The sequence below is a fragment of the Epinephelus fuscoguttatus genome, linkage group LG10 (assembly GCF_011397635.1).
Source record: "Epinephelus fuscoguttatus linkage group LG10, E.fuscoguttatus.final_Chr_v1".
NCBI lineage: Eukaryota > Metazoa > Chordata > Actinopteri > Perciformes > Serranidae > Epinephelus > Epinephelus fuscoguttatus.
Genome location: NC_064761.1, coordinates 43,553,327 through 43,572,868, shown reverse-complemented (window position 1 = coordinate 43,572,868; position 19,542 = coordinate 43,553,327). Strand labels below are relative to the sequence as shown.

The window sequence follows — 19,542 nt, the reverse complement described above, 5'->3', positions numbered from 1 at the left end:
AAATGTTCTCAGCAGTTAATCGATTAGCATCTTTTCTCACCGTGGTCAGTTAGCCTGCAGGCGTGCTGTGTTTACATGGCAACTCGCGTGAGACTCAAGAACGTTTAGAGACGTTCTTGTTCTCGAGTTGCAGGCTAACTGACCACGGTGGGAAAAGATGCTATAAAAGTGGAGTAAATTATGTCTTTTCAAGTCAGTTTTGCATGCTGCGGCTTCAGGGCACTTGGATTACAACGGACGAACCCCATTCTGACGTTTTGATTTTGGACGTGGGTTCCATGCACTTCAAGTGAAAAATGCACCTAGCTGTTATCCTCCGATACCCCAAACGAGTTTTGTGGATTAAAAAACTACACTGGACTTCTTGTCGGCATTAGGGTGAGTAAGTACTGTCTGTATTTTCATTCTAAAGTGATCATTTCCTTTAAGGCCTGTGGATCATCAGTCATCTAGAGTAACCTGGTCATGATTTCTGGAAGGAGACACTGCTGTTGAGTTTTTTAAAAGTATTTTTTTGGCGCACTGAGCACCACAAGCAGAGTGTTATTGAGTTCCTTTATATTTGAGAGAACATAGATGTCTCTACGGCGATCTCTCCAACGCTCTGCACCTCACCAAAACAATCTGGACTGTGAAACAGCACAACAAGTGAGAGAAAAATATGTATTTTTGATTTTGAAGTTAACTGTCCTTTAACACCATCAAACTGTGAAACTGGATGTGCTGACATGACTAAACAGCTGACAGTTTGGAGTTCTGCAGTCAAACACAGACCTGAGCTGCTACGTTCTGTACATTTGGGGCCTTTGCTCAGATTTTCACGACAAAAACAAACCATAAAAATGTATCTCGCATTCAGCTAGGACAGGCAGACACGATGGGAATAAGAATATTTATTGAAATGTTGCAATATTTAAAGGTTACTTTAACATATCCATTTTATTTCATCACTTATCAAATAACAGAGAAAAATCAAAATACTAATCTTGGCAGTTGGCCATGAAGGACACTTTTGTAACAAGGAAAGAAAGATAAATCAAACTATGAGGCGGTGCTTTACTTCATGTAGGCTCTTTGGGATCATAGAGCCAAAAATAAAATTGAACTATTAGATGATCTGTATAAAAAGCCACATTCTTTGGGCTTGATCAAATTCTTCACCAAGGTTTGTTGGAATGACGATATAATAGTCCACACTTGGAATATCAGAGAGCATTTTAAAGACCGACAACATTTGCATGCAAGAATTTGCTTCACCACAGATCCATCTGCTGTTCAGTCAGCCAAGTTGTTTGTGTTTATATGTATTGGTTACATGAGGTCAGTTCATTTGAAATAAGAGAATCCTGTTCAGTCACACACCCATTACAGGCTGCATGCAAGCACACTGCAGTCAAACACAAAAATTCAGTCTATCAGTGCAGAAAGTGAAAGTGAGTGGAACATTGACAACAGCAGATAAGGTTCTTTCACTGCAGGGCGCTGACCACTAAAAGCAAACAGTGCAGCTTTGGAACCACAGAAACTGAGTGCAACACAATATCTACTCTGGGTGTGACTTTCTTCAGTATCAAAATAAAAGAAAGAGGGACGAGAGTGTTTTTGGCACAGAAGTGAGAAATCACAGGGGAGGATTACGCACCGACAACTTTTGAAATGTTTCCACACGTTGCTTCGGTGAAGCATAAGTCCAGTTTAACTAAACAAAAGCAGCATTTGTTAAGGCCAGAGTCAAGCAAGGTATTCTTCACATACAAAATCGGCACGCAATATTAAGGCGCATTTCAAGAAATCACAGCCAAAGCAGGCAAGCATGGAGATTTCAAGCACGGCGTATCAAAAATAAACTGACAGAATACACAGAAAAGAGTTCCACCAGATAAAAATCGTGCAGTTTGCAGACATTCTCTTGTTGCAAAAGAAAAAGAGAAAACCCCTGTTGATCGGCATACTACAATTTCTAGCATGCAGATTTGGCAATACATAAAACAATGGTATCATAAAGGTCCATAAGGCACACATCCTTCACATACTATCCAGAAACAGTTCACACTCTTTAAGTTTTCAATTGCATATTTGCAAGACTGTACAGTTTCCAAAACAAAATTCTTTTGAGCATAAAACTGAAGTTCTCTCTCATACATTTTAATAATCTAGATGTAAACAGAAGTTGAAATGGAATGGCAAATTTTAAAGATAACCCTATACTACAAGTGTAGTAATGAGCTTTAGTGGCAAAACTCTTTGATAAAACTTGTTATAGCATCCTCTCATTCAACACAAAGGCTATGCATTTTGTAATGTAAGGGTGAGATGATGTGATGCTTTGAGCACCACAGAAACCACCAGACATCTGTCTCCATCTAGAGGCCACTCTCAGCTATCACCAGTGACTGTTGTCAGGATAGCTCGGCACTGAGGCAGGGTACTGGGGCAAGGTCGGGCCTTGAGCCGTCTGAGCTACAGCGTTGAACCCTGCTTCCCTCACTGGCGCACTCTTCCACAACCCGGTGCTCCACTCTTCCTGAGCGCGCTCCAAACTCCCGCCTCCGCCACGGTACAGTCTGTGCACCTGCCGCAAGATAAGAAAGGAGAAAAAATAAGTGTTTGTGTCGAGCATCTGTGTGGGTTTGAGGGACAAAAACTAAATACACGTGTGTGTGTGCATTTTAGCATGTGTGTGTGTTCACTCACCCTGAGGAGAACCAGTGCCATTAAAGCAGTCACCACAGTGAAGAGCAGAGTTGTGATAAGCATCACTATAGCCGAGCCCACATTTGTGCTGAAAAACATCACTGTCGCAATCCAGCCGCTTTGATGTGTTGGTGAGAGTGAGATGGAGGAGTTAGTGTTAGTTAGTGTATCATACAGTATGTCATTAGCAAAGTGGACTTAACACAAATATTCAGAGTTACTAATGAGCTATTAAGCAGTGAGGAGAGAGATGCAGTGGCAAACAGCATTGTGACGATCAGTGTCACATTTACTTTTGTATCATGAGGGAACGGTGTTGTTATCACAAGCAGGCCTTTAGTTACTGAACACAAATAATGCTCAGATTTAGGTTTTTGTTAAAGATTACATGACTAAAAATAAAACTATAGCTTCTTTTTAAGCAACATCCTTTTCCACAATAAGACCAACGTGGCATTCAACTGTAAGAATTTGAATGTGAACATGAAAGTACATGAGAAACTCCATCAAAAAAAGATATATCTTAACATTGTTAAAGTTAATTTACATAACTAAATTGTTTAATTAAAAATGATTAAATGGTTATTTTAGATTATAACCATTAGAAATGTTAATGCAGAATTACGGACAGGTGATTTTTTATAAATGTGACTATTTTATGTAAGTTTTAGAAACATCAGTTAAAACAAATTTGTGAGTATCAGTGTGACACGTGTTGTCTTTTTTTTTTCAATCTGGTTTTGAGTCTGAACGACTACTGAGAACAAACATGTTTTAAATTGGTCCAATATTGAGTGGCAGGGCTGCAGGCTGCAACGTTATCACTCGAGACATGTTAGCGTCCATTTACGTCCACTAACAGTAGCCATGTTTCCATCAGCCTGTTTAGATGCACATCTAGAAGTATCGCATCGGAAAATCATGATGGAAACGCCAAAATTCGAATTAAACTAAAATACGCTCGCTTTAGCCGGGTTTTGGTTGATTCGAAAAAATGTTGATTCGCAAAACAGGGGATAGAAACAGTTATGTTCGAATTAAGTCTGACGTAGCGCACCTCTCTCCATGGTGATATCCACACTCCGGGTCGGGAAGGCGGTAATGCATTTACAAACTGGTTGCCAACCGCCAGAAAACGTAGAAGAAGAAGAATGCAAGACTAGTTTTGTGTCTGGTTCTGTGGAAAACTTGTGCGAGTTCATAGTTTTCACCAAAGTCCGTACATTTAATGGAAACACACAGGGTTTGTATTTCTTTTAATTTCCCAATGATTCGAATCACTTTTGGATGGAAACATAGCTAGTGTTTGTTTTTGCCACTGACAGGCTCAGATTGTTACACTAAGTGTCTGACAGCATTATGGAAAGGATCCCTACAGAGACAGAGCTTTGTTTAAGAGTAAGATCCTTTTTGTTTGACCACAAACAGCTCCAAAATCACTATCAACAAACTCGTCAGACTTCATTTAAATAAGCAGTAATTGTATCATTGTAAAACACACTTCATTCAAAGACAACAGAAACTCACAAAAACCTTCTTGTTTTGTCCGTCCGCTGTTCCAACAATCAACAACTCTAGTTGGTTAAAGTTAACCCTTAACGCACCCAGTTAGATGTGAAACACGCTGCCTCTATACACACTACAACTACTGTTTGTGTAAATGGAGTGTAGTGGAATTGATGATGGCAATTTTGAGGTTGTTTCTGAACAAACAAAAAGGTCCATCTCTACAAGGATTCTCTCCATAATGTTGTCAGACATTTACAATAATAATCTGAGCCTGTCAGTGGCAAAAACAAACACTTTTGGTGGAAGTTAATTGATGATTCAAACATGCACAGAGTGGGTTTCACCACTCCCAGCTGCAGCACTTTCTTATTCTATACTGAACCAATTTAAAACAGTGTTTTTCCCAGTAGTTGTTAAAGCCAAGTTCAGACCAAAGATTTGTGACGAGAGAAGCTGAAACTTTCAACTTCTTGCAATGTGCTGGTCTGCAACCTTCTGAAAGCCTGTCAGTTTACACCAGCGCGACTAGATGTGACATGTATCATCTTCATAGGAAAAACTCTCCGTATTTCCGTTCAGCTTTACAGGCTTATTTTGTAGCTGGATGAAATTTGCAGCTCCTTAAAATATGAATAAGGATAGTGACAGAGAGGTGCTGGCTACAAGTTGCATTTCTAGTAGTGATGAAACGGCCACAATAATTTAAATGATCAGTGCTGATTAATCAGTCAGTGAGTACGTGTGTGTGATACACACACAAACAGTGAGCAACACTAGTGACCCAATGTCTCACCCCGACACATAGACTGACGTATATATCGGCAGCCGCGGGATGCAAATGAGAAGGATTCAGGTTTAGTGAGGACTAGGGATGGGTCACGATTTTCGAATAGTCGTTTTATTTTTGAAAAATCGATTTTTTAATGCGACTATTACTATTCGCCGTCTTATTTCCCCCCTTTATTTGACATGCAGTTCAGCTCCTAACCGCACGAGGGCAGTATAGGATTGCTACAGCGGTGTGAGATGCTCTTCTACCAACTAGTTTGATGCTCTTCTACAAACAGGAGAAACATGCAGAGACTACTACTCCGCGAGGAATGTCCGCAGTCATTCGGGCTTTCATAGTCGAGCGCACTTCTGCGTTGTAGTTTCCTGTAAAAATGTCCGTGAAAAATTCCCACGATGTGAAAAATAGATGCCGAACAGTCACCGGTGCGCACGGTCGTAAAATGTGAGCTTCGCGCGCACAGGGCTTGCGGACATCCGCTTTGAGTTTGCGCGGACCTCCGCGGAGTCCGTTCCCCCCGAGTATGTTCAGGCCTTTAAAGATGAATGGATCTCTGTGTGCGTGGCTCCGGGGGTGGGGGGGCGATTAATCGAAAAACTGTCGAATAGTTGCCACGATTTTCGAATAGTGTTTTTGCTTGTGTTGCCCATCCCTAGTGAGGACGGAGGGCTGTTGTCAGAGAATGCCACGCCAAGCGAACACGCCGTCTGCTGACAGTTAGTAACAGACTTGGACAGCTGGCTTCGCTATAAGCTGATTTGCTGTTGAAACAGATGACGGGTCTTATGCTCTAAAACCAGCCGCTGGCAACTTGACAAGCTGAGTTGTAGGTGACACCTTCAGGCGACTTGAGTCGAGCTCAGACGGGACAGTTAACACCGCCGCAACTTTCCTGTGCCATCTTCTGAAACAGTTTTATCTTCTTACAAATCTTTGGTCTGAACTGGACTTTAGACACCAAACATGGTTGACAAATACCAGACGTTCCCTTTAATGTTCAGGCTAAAACCTTTCTTCCCTTATTAACATTTAACATCAAGAGACTGATGGTTCAATGTCAGCAACTCATGAACAGACGTCATCCGGAAATCAATAGAAACAAAAATGTAAAAAGCTGCAGATAGTGTGTGACTACACAAATCATCATGTGTGCAGAAGTGTGTGATGAAAAACACATTTTCCAGCTGCCGTGATCCTTTGACAAAAGCACTCATGACCCACTCTCTGGTAAAAACTGGCAGGCAACACGTGCATGGTCTTCAAAGCAGGTTTGGTTCAACTCACCATGTTCCCCAGCCTGAGAAGCCTAAAGTCTGGATGAGTGCCAAGACACACTGAAGGAAGAAGATGAAGAAGAAGGCCATGAAGTTGAACGAGCTATCGGCCCTGTGAGGATACAAAGAGAAAATACACAGGGATGATACAGGAGAGCACAAACAAGCCAAGTGTTGCTCTATTTTTGTTGCAATGCTGTTTCCTTCTACTAGTCTTCAACATGTGGACACAATTTAAAACCATCTTAAACACAACTTCACACTTGCTTCGTGATCAAACTGTCCAGAGTATGAAAGTCGGGGCGATGTGGCCTCGAGCCATGTCTCATTACATCACAATTTCAATACTTATCAGCATATATACCAATACTTCCTGATGATATAATTAACACAGCCTGGACCCACATAGGTCGCAGGTCTTTGCTAACATTTACACTAGCTGATTGTGAGATGATGAGCTTCCAAACTTCTGTAGCCACCAGTCATATTTTCCTATTATTTTTTGAGTCACTTAAATGCACCACCTGACCTGGCATCTCGGGATCCTTTAATTAAAGGCAGGTGTGCTAAAGTGAGTGTGGGTGAAGAAGATGCCACAGGGTTACAGCCTTTAACCGCTGCCTGTTTAGTTTATCTTGGTTTTTATTGTTTGATGAAGTTGTTAAATACGCCATTGATTTGAACTTCATTTTTTGTAAAGGCCTGTTTATTTGGGGATTTTTGTTTTCATTCTTTAAAAGCGACAGTCAAGACAATCAGTTGACAGCGTCATCCTGCAAATCAATCAACTCTTAAACCAACCGAAGCACCTGGATCATCACACAGTGAGTACAATTACCCCAAAGACAGTGAGTTTATCATATCTCCTGTTAGAGCGTCTGTGGGCGGCTATTTTTGAGCTTATTTAGAAGCTGCAATACAGTGGTTTTCACATTTTTTGTGCCCGAGGCAAAATAAAGTGCAATCCAAAATGTCAAGGCGCAACTGCATCATATCTGTGCAAAACAGCCTCTATAACACGTGTCATCACTCTGTTAATGTTTATTTTTATTTACTAACACCACATAACTTTATAACTCGTCAAATATCTTACTATATAATGACGAAAACTCCACGTTTTTCTCCTCACTGACTTGGTCAATCCATGTGAAATTTGGCACAGTGGTAGAGGGTCATGGGAGGATGCCAATGAAGCAATATTACATCAATTGGCCAAAGGGGGGCGCTATAGCAACCCATTGAAATGTCAAACTTTGAATGGGCATATCTCATGCCCCGTATGTGGTAGAGACATGAAACTTTGCACAGAGATGCCTCTCCTCATGAGGAACACATTTGCCTCAAGAACCCATAACTTCCGCTTATATAGATTTTCCGCCATTTTGAATGTTTTGAAAAACACTTCAAATGGATCTCTTCCTAGGAAGTTTGAGCGATCTGCATGAAACTGGGTGAACATAATCTAGGGAGCAATATCTAAAGTTCCCTCTTGGCAAAAGTTGGAAAACTTCCTAAAACTGAGCTTCTATAAGGCAATGAATATTGTGGAGGGCGTGGCTCATCACATAAAGGTGTAGAACATCTCAAGGGTTTCACCCATCACCACGCAACTTTGTAGGCATATGAGCACACATAATCTGAGGGGACCCCTCCATTATTGAGCCCATCAAACAAAATGGGGGCGCTAGAGAGCTCATTTCTTATCTAGGCCTAACCGCCATATGGATTTTTACTAAACTTGGTAGATATGTAGAACAGGACGCCTCAAGGTGACTGGAGAAATTTAACTCTAATTGGCAACTGGGTGGCGCTATAACAACAGAAAAATGCTTCAAAATGGCTAAAATGCGACCGATCGCTGTGGCTCCCCCTGTGGACCAATGTTGGTGTTGTTTCTAATGTTTGGTATGACTAAGTCATGGTATGGTATGCTGTACATAATCAGGGAAACTGTCAGTGTGTCATTCTGTCAGTCAGTCATTCTGTCTGTCCCACGTTTTTCTACTCACTGACGTGGTCAATCTATGTGAAACTGCACATAGGCATTGAGGACTGGCATAGGTAGAAGGTGACAAAGCTACCAGTGGGTATGGACTAGTATATATTAACAAAATAAGTCAAGTATTGCGTTGAAACTTTTAAAGCAGCAACACACCAATTTAAACCAGACTGGTTAAAAAAATGAAAAATTAGGTTATGAAACCTGTGTGTGTGTGTGTGTGTGTGTGTGTGTGTGTGTGTGTGTGTGTGTGTCTGAGCTCTGCTTGCATGTAGTTTGCCTCCATTGCCTCATCAAACACTTTCACACAATCCAACATACAGTCTTGCTGCCTCTGGTTCAAACCCTGTGCTCTACTGAAGTAGGACAGGTTTCTCACAACGTCTGGTTTCTGAGTGCCTCTTCATCTAGCTTGGCGCCATGTTAGCATTAGCCAACCATGTTAGCATTAGCCAACTTGTTCGAAAAGACGGCGCACACACGCCGAGAGCTGTTGACGTCCCCAGTCGAGCTATAGCCATAGGACAGGTAGCACTGGTAATACTATCTACACATGTTGTTCTCGTTCCTTTAGTTGGCGTGTCAGGTGCACAGGTGGTTACTGTGGTTTGCTCTGCACAATGAAGCGATCCATTTCCCCCTCACCAATGTCTCAGTCTTAATGTTGTTCACCACCTTCACACTGGCTGTAAAGCAGGGCCTTTGATGAACCAAACAAAACATTTCCACCACCTGGCAACTGGTTCAAACAGGTGCTGATAAAGAGCCGATATTGTACATTAAATATTCTTTCAACAATTCTACTTTAAGTCTACAGGTGTGTGACACTTCTCAACAGCAGCGGATACAAACACATACTTCAATTTAAGGCATCTGTACATTAAATTTAAGACTTTTTAATAGCTTGAAAGGCCTTTTTGAGGAAAACAAATTCACTGATTTTTTTTCTGACTTTTCCAGGCCTGCAGATACCCTGATGATGTAGAAATAAAGCCGACATGAAATGTTGGGTGGGTAATGTATCATCGAAGAATTATCTGACAGAAATCCATGCTCCCAAAGTTACAGATCATAAATGATTCATTTCACGCAGCCAATACTAAAGTATTTTCATATCAGATGTTGTGACTGGTGCCGACTGCATCATTATAATTGGTGATTTTCATTTCAGAGACACATCTAAACAGAGCGTTCACATCAGTCACTGGCTGTCTCTGAAACCACAGCATCATCAACTTCCTGTCAGTTACATCTTCAACCTACTATAATGCTCTTTTTTCTCACAGACCCATGACATCAACAAGAGTCTTCATTCGGTCCAAAAGGCAGATGTAAGAGTCCCTACAAGGTGTAAGAAAACGCCTGTCCTGATATCTTTGTATTGGCTTTAAATGGATGAACTACTTCCTACATCTCCTGTCTTCTAACTCTGTATACTCCATCACGATGCTGGTTATTATAATTATTTTTAGCTTCGACCAGCAGCTCTATAGCTCACTCCGTCTGCCCACAAAAATTGTTTTCACCCTTTGTTGGCCACAGATTTTGCCCCAGGAGGCTAAAACTGGCAAGTAAGTGTGTGTGTTAACTAGGGCTGCCACTAACGATTATTTTCATTGTCGACTAATCTGTCGATTATTTCTTCGATTAGTCGACTAGTCATTTCATCGAAAAATGTGTTAAAATGTTGAAAAATGTCGGTCTGTCTCTCCCAAACCACAAAATTACGTCATCTAAAGTCTTGTTTCGTACTCATGCCAAAGGGTTTTAGTTCACTGTCATGGGAGAGTGTGTAAAGCTGCCAATATCTGAACATAAGAAGCTGCAATAAGAGTATTTTGGGTACTTTAATAGTGCTTCCCTATGAAAAATGACTCAAGCCAATTAGTCGACTACTAAAATAGTCACCGATTATTTTAATAGTCGATTAGCCATCGATTAGTCGACTAATTGTGGCAGCCCGAGTGTGAAGGTATGTGTTTGTGTTCATGTCAACTGGCTAAAGGCAGAGGATGGCAATGAAGGTGTCCTACTGCAAAAAGGTGAAAACTTCCCAATGGATTCACAGACTTGCCCAAGATTCTGAGGAAAGTATGGACATGAGCCAGAGGACAGCTGATTAAGGCCCCATCACACAGAAAGAGTTGTAGCAGCTGGAGGCGGCTTTTGTTAGTGTTTTAATGAGAATGACGCTTTTTGCTCATGCTTTGGCCAGAGCCCTCTTTATTCCTCAAGTTGAAAAAACTTAAGCTCAGAGCAGAAAAGCGTCTCACGTCATCTCTGCTCTGAGAAACTGGTGGTAGTGGTTGCTGGATACCCACAGCTATACGACTTTACAAACTGCAGTTACCATGATTTAAATAGAAAACAGCAGGCGTGGAAGCAGATAAGTGCAGTGCTGTAAACGTCCATGATGGAGGAGAAGCTCCTGGACCAACTGGTGGTACTCCCCATGATCCAGCCTCTTTTTTAGGGTCTCATGTACCCACACAGATCTCTGTTTATCTGCTGACAGCCTCTCACCCTCAACCAGAGCTACAGACAGCACCCTCTGCCTCAACATGGCAGCAGCTACACACTGATTACTGCGGGATACATAAAACAAATAAATACATAAATGGTAGATTGAGGGTTGGGGTAAGGTGGTGATGGGGGGTTGCTGCATTTTTTTTTTTTACTAGTGGCAGTGTGGTGCACTTTGCGTTTTGCAACCTGCAAAAAGCTTTGTGTGATCGGGGCCCAACTGTTCACACTAAGTGACAAAAGGGTCAACGTGTGGATGCATGCGCACAAATGGCCGCAGCTATTGCAAATAGATCCTAGATTTAACAAAAAAAATATTTTGCTGGTGGACTTTCTGCTCATCGAGCTCCCCTTTTTTAAAAATCAACTCCCCATGCAAAGTCAGGAGGCAGGTTCTATTGAGGTTTTCAAATCTTGACTTAACACCCATCTTTGAAACTGCTGAACCTCAGTCATGTTATTATACAAACATTCCTAATTATGTGTTTGGGATTCTGCCTGTATGTTTGTGTGTGACATCTCATACTTGTGCATCTGATGTTAGATTTTAACCTGTTCAGTTTGCAGACTCTGTGGGTGGTGTGCACTTAGAATAAGCTTACGTAGAAGTTCAGACATTGTTTGATGACCAGATGGTGACTAACCTGAAGGCTTTGTAGAGTGGTCTGAACCAGCAGGTGTAACTGCACGGGCTGAAGAGGATGAGCCAGAGCAGGGAAAAGCCAAAGTTTTGAGCGCTTCCACCCCCAGCCCACCAAGCAATACATGAGATCACATTTATGCACAGCGTGCCTGAATACACTGCAGAGGAGAGAGGACAGCGGAGACGTGGACACAAGTAAAAAGGGAAGAAGGGTCATGATTGATTTTGCAACATGGCAGCAGAGAGGAGAACGCATGTTCTTTGTCCGAAAAATGACTAACACAAAGTTAGGAAATGTATGTAAAAAAAAAAAAAACAAAAAAAAAACCTTACTCATCCATAGTGTGTAGACTCTGCGCACCAACTGCTGGTGTGGTGCAGGAATTTCCTCTTCAATGTTCTGGTAAAAGCACGGCTTTATTCTCATGAACTGAGGCAGGGGAGGAAAGTTATTGACACGCTCTGAAACAGAAAGCAAAGTGTTATCCTGATATCACCTTCTTACTACTTTATATTCCTGTTTGCCACAACATGCCTGATTACAGGGAGGCGGAGAGAGGAGATAGATAGATAGATAGATAGAAAGTTAAAGTGACAAACCTGCCATTTTGATATCCCAGTTCTTTCCTGGATGATAAAAATATACAGAAATGGAAAAAAACAACATTTAACAATCACACTTTGATCATATTTCAGTCAGGAAATGTTTCTCCATAAACCAATTTTCATGTCTCGTTACTGGGGGGAAGTCAGGTGTTTTGGGACACTTCTTGGTGGATTATCAAGAAAGCCACCTAAAATTCTAAAGACTACCTTAACTGGTGTGTGTCTGTAATGTTTCTATAAAGAAAACATGCTGCCAAGTAAAATGCTTTAGAAACTTTGGACCTTCAAACACATCAAGGACCCCGACCTCACTCCAATGACACGTTCAGGTTAAATGGGACCGACATGTTTGTTTCTTTTTTTAATGGTTACATCAATCTATCGGTTCAGTCGTTAATTCATTAAATCATTAATGTAACCTGACTATTCATTTTAAAAAGATGGTCCAAATGTTCTGCCATGCTTTCTATTTCCTTGGTGCGATATTCTCAGTGGACGTGCATGTGTCATAGAAATGTCAAGAGAGGATGGCAGAGAAAATACACACACACCAATTCAACTGAGCTGGACAGCAACAAAAAAGATTCACAGGATGAGATCGAAGCCAAAAAATGTCCCAGAGTGGCACTGATGATAGTCAAGGACTGAAAGGTTTGCTGTTGTTGTTTTTTAATCACATTTTCTCATTATTTTTTGCACTATGAGAACTCTTCTTGTTGTGCACGGATGTTTGGAATAAACTGAGATTTTTTGGCTTCGATCTCAGCCTGTGAATCTTTTTGTTGCGGTCCAGCTCAGTTGAATTGGTGTACGTGTATCTCCTCTGCCATCCTCTCTTGAGTGTCTCTTGTAACAACACACCCAAGATTAAATTGTCGCCCTCAGCAGGCGCAGTTTCTCAGCAGCCTAAGACCTCAGAAAAATGTCCCATTTTAGCTTAAAGGAGAAGTCTGGTATTTTGCACTTTGAGCCCCATTTCTGGGTTGTTTATGATGAAACAGAGTGGTTAAGACCAGAATAGTGACGGCTGCTCATTTTCAGAGAAGTTGTCTTTCCCCTGCCTGCCTTAACACTGCTGCCTATGGCCATGTGTGAACCTGTCCTCACACCACCCTGAACGTTTGTTTTCAAAGCCACGAAACTCACCGAGTGCTCAGTGGTGTTCGTTGATGTTCTGACATAGAAATAGAAGCAAACTGTGGTTTCCATGATGATTTATTTGACTTTTTGTCTAACCCACTGGTTTTCTATAGAAGCCTCATTGTCTGTTGGTAGTAATCCGCCACCGGAAACGGAATTGTAGCCATTGTAGTCTTTGAGCTCAGCGAAAGTGCTGCTCGACAGTGCTGTGTGCGCTCCAGGAGGAAGAACGAGAACCAACGAAAAAGTTTTGTAATAAGTTTAAACAACTGCATAATGGATTACTCGCTTGTAAACAACCTTCGCAGTACGATGCCTTTGAACACAACGCCAACCTTCTTCTTCTTAGAGTTGTACCGATACCGACAACAGTATCAGAAATGCCTCTGATACTGCCTAAAATGCGGTATCGGGTATCGGTGAGTACAGCCTATGACCAATCCGATACCACGTAATGCCTCACGTCATTACGCATACGCACGCTACAGGCAAACGAAACGGAAACGAAGCGGAGTTTAAAAAGCATTCTACTGTAGCCTTAAATTGTGTGGCTGCACTTTAACCTGTGTCTTGATCTGTGTCAACACTGGATAATAATAATAAAAAACAGTTTTATGGCATTCATTCTACTATTACGTATTTATTTCTTAATATTTTACACAGAGTTTTAGGAGTTGAGACATACAACAATTCATATCCCGTCCATTTTTATTTTACGCGCTGGTATCGGATCGATACTCTGTATCAGCAGACACCTAAGGTTCAGGGATCGGAATCGGTATCGGGAAGGAAAAAGTGGTATCGGTACATCTCTACTTCTTTTCTGTGTCCCATTACATTGCAATGGTTTCCTGTCGGTTGGCGACACCCACGTAAGGGAGCATTATTGCCATCAAGTAGGCTGGAGTGTATAACGCTTCAGGGTCAAAGGAACGATCAAGCGGAAGTTTACACACGGGTGTGAGGCAGCTGAAAAAAATAGTTCCACAGTTGAGATGAAGAGCAAAAACACGGATGGAAACCACAGTTTGCTTTGATTTTTACGTCAGAACATCAGCGAACACCACTGAGCACTCGGTGAGATTCATGGCTTTGAAGACGAACGTTCAGGGTGGTGTGAGGACAGGTTCACACATGGCCATAGGCAGCAGTGTTAAGCCAGGCAGGGGAAAGACAAACTCTCTGACAAGGAGCAGTCGTCACTATTTTGGTCTGAGCCACTCTGTTTCATCATGAACAACCCAGACATGGGCTCAAAGTGCAAAATACTGGACTGCTCCTTTAATTTACTGTCCCATTTAACCTGAATGCGTTAGATACTCACTCAGGACCCTCTCCCATATGAGATATATTGTGAAAATATTTCTGATTACACATCCAACAGTTGATCAAATGCAACATCCTGCAACCAGTTTCTGTTACACCCTTTTTGTTTGAGCAGAAAGAGAAAGTCAACAGAACACATGACTTCCTTTACCAGTCCTGGGACCAGTGATTATTTAATCTTTGCTCTGCTGAGCTCAGTTATCTCACAATTAAAACAGCACTAATGCATTAACATGTCTGATGTCTGACTGCTCCAATTCAAAGCACCCAGGATGTGACACCTTATCTCTCTCATTTTACCTGAAGTCTCAAACTACCTGTCTTCACACATCTTCCTCCTTCATGCTGGTCTGTCTTTGCTCCATGACTGAAACACACTGATCACATCTAACATGCTAATGTCAAGCTTCAGCCTGAGTCAGTGACGTTACCCCGGTGGCTCTCTGCACGGTCCAACTTTGCTCCAACAGTTAGCCTAACTAGCTGTAACACAGCAACGTGTCACTGTCCGCTTGTTGTGGCGCCCACACCTGTGTGAGCTGCTCAGGTGTTCACTTCATGTGCCAGTTCACAGCAGGTCGCAGCTAAAGCGCGTTATTCTGCAGCTAAGTGACAGTACAGAGGCAGAGGTGAGCTCAGTGTCTCTATCTGCCGCTAACCTTTGTCTCATTTAAACAGCTGACCCGCAGCTGATAAGGAAACAAACAGCTGTTTAAGCTCGCGACTCAACCTGAAGCGTTAAATAAATGTGTAAATATTACCGGGATAAGGTTTATCTCCTCGCGCTTCCGTCGACAACTGCAGGGGTCCGGGATTCACTCAGGATGCGCTTTTTCCGACCCCATCCAGCACACTGCGCATGCGCAACACTGTAGCCTTTGTAGTTCTAAAGCGTTTGAATTCAACGCGCTTGTGGGCGCAAAGAACTACAACTCCCAGGAGTCATGTGAGCGGTAAAAGGGAAACGCGTGATTCCAACATGACGCCCGTTGGTGGTGGATCCCACCCACGCAAATCAGGCAATCTGTAAACAGTTAGGGCAGGCCGTCATTATCTGGAGCTACTGAGCGGGCTCTCTCTTTAAACTCTGTCTATCATTATTAAATGTCTCAATGTATGATGATGAATTGGTAACAAGAAAAAGTTTGGGCACACATGGTCAGAATTTAGTTTAATGTGAAGAAGATGAACTGATCTCCAAAAAGCATGAAGTGTGGATGACACGTTTATTATAATAATTTAGGGAAGATTACTTTTTAATTCTTTTCCAGTTTCAAAATAACAAAAATAGTCAATCTGTGGTTTGACCCAAGAGTAATCATTCAGGGATTTTTGTAATGTCTTGGGACATCTAAATAACATACTAAAAGTATACCATAATATAAGAAGAAGAAGAAGGACTTTATTGAGGACACAGGGAAAGGTCCATTGCATACCACACAAAAACAAATCATTTATGTACAAACATTCACTGTAGGCTAGTAAATATTAAGATAAAGACAAGAAATATCCAACACTACATTATACAAGTTCATAAAAATGGACAAAACTGCAGCCACAACCAAGCTGAGAGGGGTCGGCCAAGGCCTGGACGATATATTCTCTGAGACAGAGAGCCTGCACATAAATCAATATATAAGATAACGTATTAGGCACACCAACATTTGCAAACATTTGGCTGGCACGACACCATCATGGAAGTTTAAGAAGTCGACTCCTGCCATCCTTTAAGACCAGGCATGTGCACATATAGACCCCAGATGGTGCTCAGGCACCTGCCCTCTTGACCTCTATAGACCACCAACTGCCTGCTGTGAGCTGAGACAGACTTTTCCCCTGCTCATTACTGTGCACAGCTGTACTATGTGGACTTCTGACATGTGCCAGCAGACACGTAGAAACGTTTCAGCAGAGCACATTCTAGGAACACACAATTTTTTTTTCTTGCATGAACGAAAACTATTTGTGGAAGGGGTTCCCTTTTTTTCACTTGAGCACCTGCCCCACAAAATGGCTGTGCACGGCACTGTGTAAGGCCACACTAAAGCCCCATTTCCACCAAGCAGTACGGAACGATTCAGCTCAGTATGCTTTTTTCCCTTTCCACTGCAAAAAGTTGTGGATGGTCCCAACAGAAGTGTTCCTTAGCGTGCCCATGTTTGGTCCCCCCTCTGTTGGGGTACCTAGCACACAGATCTGGTACTAAAAGGTGGAGCTAGAAACCCTGCAGTCTGATTGGTCAGTGGAGAGTCGTCACTTCTGCTTGATAAAGGACTCAATGCACGAAGCAGAAACACGCTATTTCTGTATCCAGCTCAGAGTCTTTCAGTTCTTGTTTGGAGGATTTTCACCCATTCCTCCTGCAGAAGGCTTCTAGCTCTGTGAGATTCTTGGGCTGTCTTCATGCTCTGCTCTTTGAGCTCTGTCCACAGATCTTTAATGATGCTTGGGGTGTGTTTAGGATCATTGTCCTGTTGTAGAGGCCATCCACTCACCATCCGCAGCTTTTTTACAGATGCTGTGATGTTTGTTTCCAGGATTTGCTGGAATTTCATTTAATCCACTCGTCACTCTACCTGTGAAATGTTCCCCGTGCCACTGGCTGCAACACAAGCCCAAAACATGATCGAACCACCTCCATGTTTAACAGTTGGACAGGTGTGTCTTTTATGAAATTCTGCTCCCTTTTCTTCAAACATACCTTTGCTCATTGTCCAAAAAATGCAGCAAACTGCAAAACATTCCAACATGAAATAGAAAGGGTGCATTTGCAAATCCACTCTGATGCTGCACACTAAAATGAAAGCCCTGTTGTTTGAAGTAACAGAGTGTTTGATTTCTACATAAATTAACAAACGATTAAATTAATCTCATGTTAACTCTGCTCGGCGCTCTGCTGCTCAGAGAGTGCCATGCTCTGAATGACCGAACACAACATTCCAGCAGCGCTCTGAATTCATGAATGGTCCAGTTTGTGCCAGAGTGTGCTCCGACAGTCAGAGTGAGTATTTCCAAATGCACCCATTAGGACCCAGTCAGAATGTTTGTTTCTAGTTGTCTATGCAGTGAAATTGTGACATCATAAATTCACAGAAATCCTGACGGCTTGTTTAAAGGCAGAGTTTCTGAATATGACCTGTGTGCATTTCTCTTCTCTATGACTGTTTAGTTTTGTTGGTGGTGGTGGTGTACATTTCATAAAGAAGTAAACTTTATAAAGCTCAAAATTCTGACCACTATCTTTTTTTTTTTTTTATCAACAGCATTCAGTTGTTCTTTTTTCAATATTTAAGTACAGTAAATATCAGATACTTAAAGACTTTTACTCAAGTAATATTCTAACAGATGACTTTAAATTTGACCTAAGTCCTTTTCTGGTAAGATAGCTGTACTTTTACTCTCATGTGGGTTTCAGGTACGTCATGCACCACTGAGTTATGTATTGTTGAGTAAACAGTCTTTTTTAAATTTCAAAACACTTTATTTATAGCAAAGAGCTTTACAACAATTTTCATACAAGAAAAAACTTCATGTCAGAGGTATTAAAAGCTCATTTTTATTAAATCCTTTCAGAGTTTAAAAAAATGTACATCCTTAAAGTCTCTGTAGCTTTTTTTGTTCTTCACATGTTTAAACAAGGTGCCATACTGCTTGAGTTCAACAATACGCCAAACAAAGATGGCTCTGGAGTCAGACCATGACCAGAAGCTGAATATTATAGGTAATATTACCATCCATCTGATAGAACACAAAATATAACATCACATCAAATACATTAATCTGTGTAATAATGCCAATTTTCCCATTTATAATGTCTTACATATCTGTCCAAAATAAACCTGAATGATCAAACAACTGAAATAATGTTTCTCTGTCTGAATTACAAAAAGCACATGTATAATCTTAGTATATCTGATGTGTCTGTTACTGCACAGTTTATTCAGAAAATCAATATTTCCAATAAAAACATGCTTAGAGCTAATAATGTTCATTTCCGTAAGGTCACAGTTTTTTAAAAACTGAAGAGAAACCGTGGGGACAGCATGAAAAATAATAGCATATTCTTTTGGTGTGACTGGTGTCATACATTTCTGAAGAAACTCTGAATATAACAGAAACATAACAAATTGGTTTACCAACTGACCAACCAACAAACTTCTGTTGTCAAACCAACAACGATAAAACAGTGATTTGTTTTTGTATAGATTATCCTCATTATTCCATTAAAGTACCTTTAACCTCCTGAGACCCCAGTTTTTGTTTAGTATGCATGTTTAATTTCTCCTAGCTGTTCGGGATGAAAAGGACCTGATAAATATATATATATATGGGGCATTCTACCGAATGTGTGCAAAGTTAGGCTGGAAATATTTCGAAATTTTGTATGTTTTATTTCCAAACTTTGTCCCTATATATATTGTACCATATGTAAAGGTCACATATCTAGTAAAATGACTGTAAATGTTTATATTGTATTTTCAGACTATTTTGGAATGTTTTTCCTCTCCCAAAATTTGTCACTAACTAAGAAACATATAGTATTATATTATACAAAAAAATATCAACCTGTTATGCTTGTTCCTTCCCTTGCTTAAAGATTTAATTTTTTACAAATTTTGACTGAAGGTTTTCACAATTAAATCTATAAAAATTAATATTTTAACAAATTTGGAAGTTCAAATTATAGAATTCTTCAAAATCTAAATGCAATCTTTCTTTGTACAATGCATAACACTGATCAGATTGATTTCAGAGTTAATAATAGTTTAAACAATTTCCCCTCGGGGATCAATAAAGTATTTCTGATTCTGATTCTGATTCTGATTAATTGATGAAACAGAACATAAATGTAACCGATTAGCATCATAATACTTTAGTTGATAACTCAGTATACTTTATTTTTTACAAAACACCCAGTGTTTCGGTAGTGACTGCACTGTTTCGGTAGTGACCATTATTCTGTTTTTAAGGTTGCATCATGTTTCCTCAAATGTATGCCTTATGGTGGGAATATTACAAAGACAAAGACAAATGTTTT

The 19,542-nt window shown here is 40.9% G+C and overlaps 1 protein-coding gene across 1 annotated transcript; it reads right to left on the bottom strand.

The window, feature by feature from the left end:
* Positions 1-878: 878 nt before the first annotated feature.
* Positions 879-15,354, bottom strand: scamp4 (secretory carrier membrane protein 4). The gene is made up of 7 exons (XM_049588296.1): positions 15,266-15,354; positions 12,033-12,059; positions 11,766-11,894; positions 11,434-11,590; positions 6,278-6,379; positions 2,695-2,812; positions 879-2,572 (listed from the first exon to the last, which is right to left on the bottom strand). The coding sequence occupies exons 2-7, from the start codon at positions 12,037-12,039 to the stop codon at positions 2,384-2,386; spliced, it is 702 nt and encodes a 233-aa protein (XP_049444253.1). The 5' UTR covers positions 12,040-12,059; positions 15,266-15,354; the 3' UTR covers positions 879-2,383.
* Between the last annotated feature and the right edge of the window lie 4,188 nt (positions 15,355-19,542).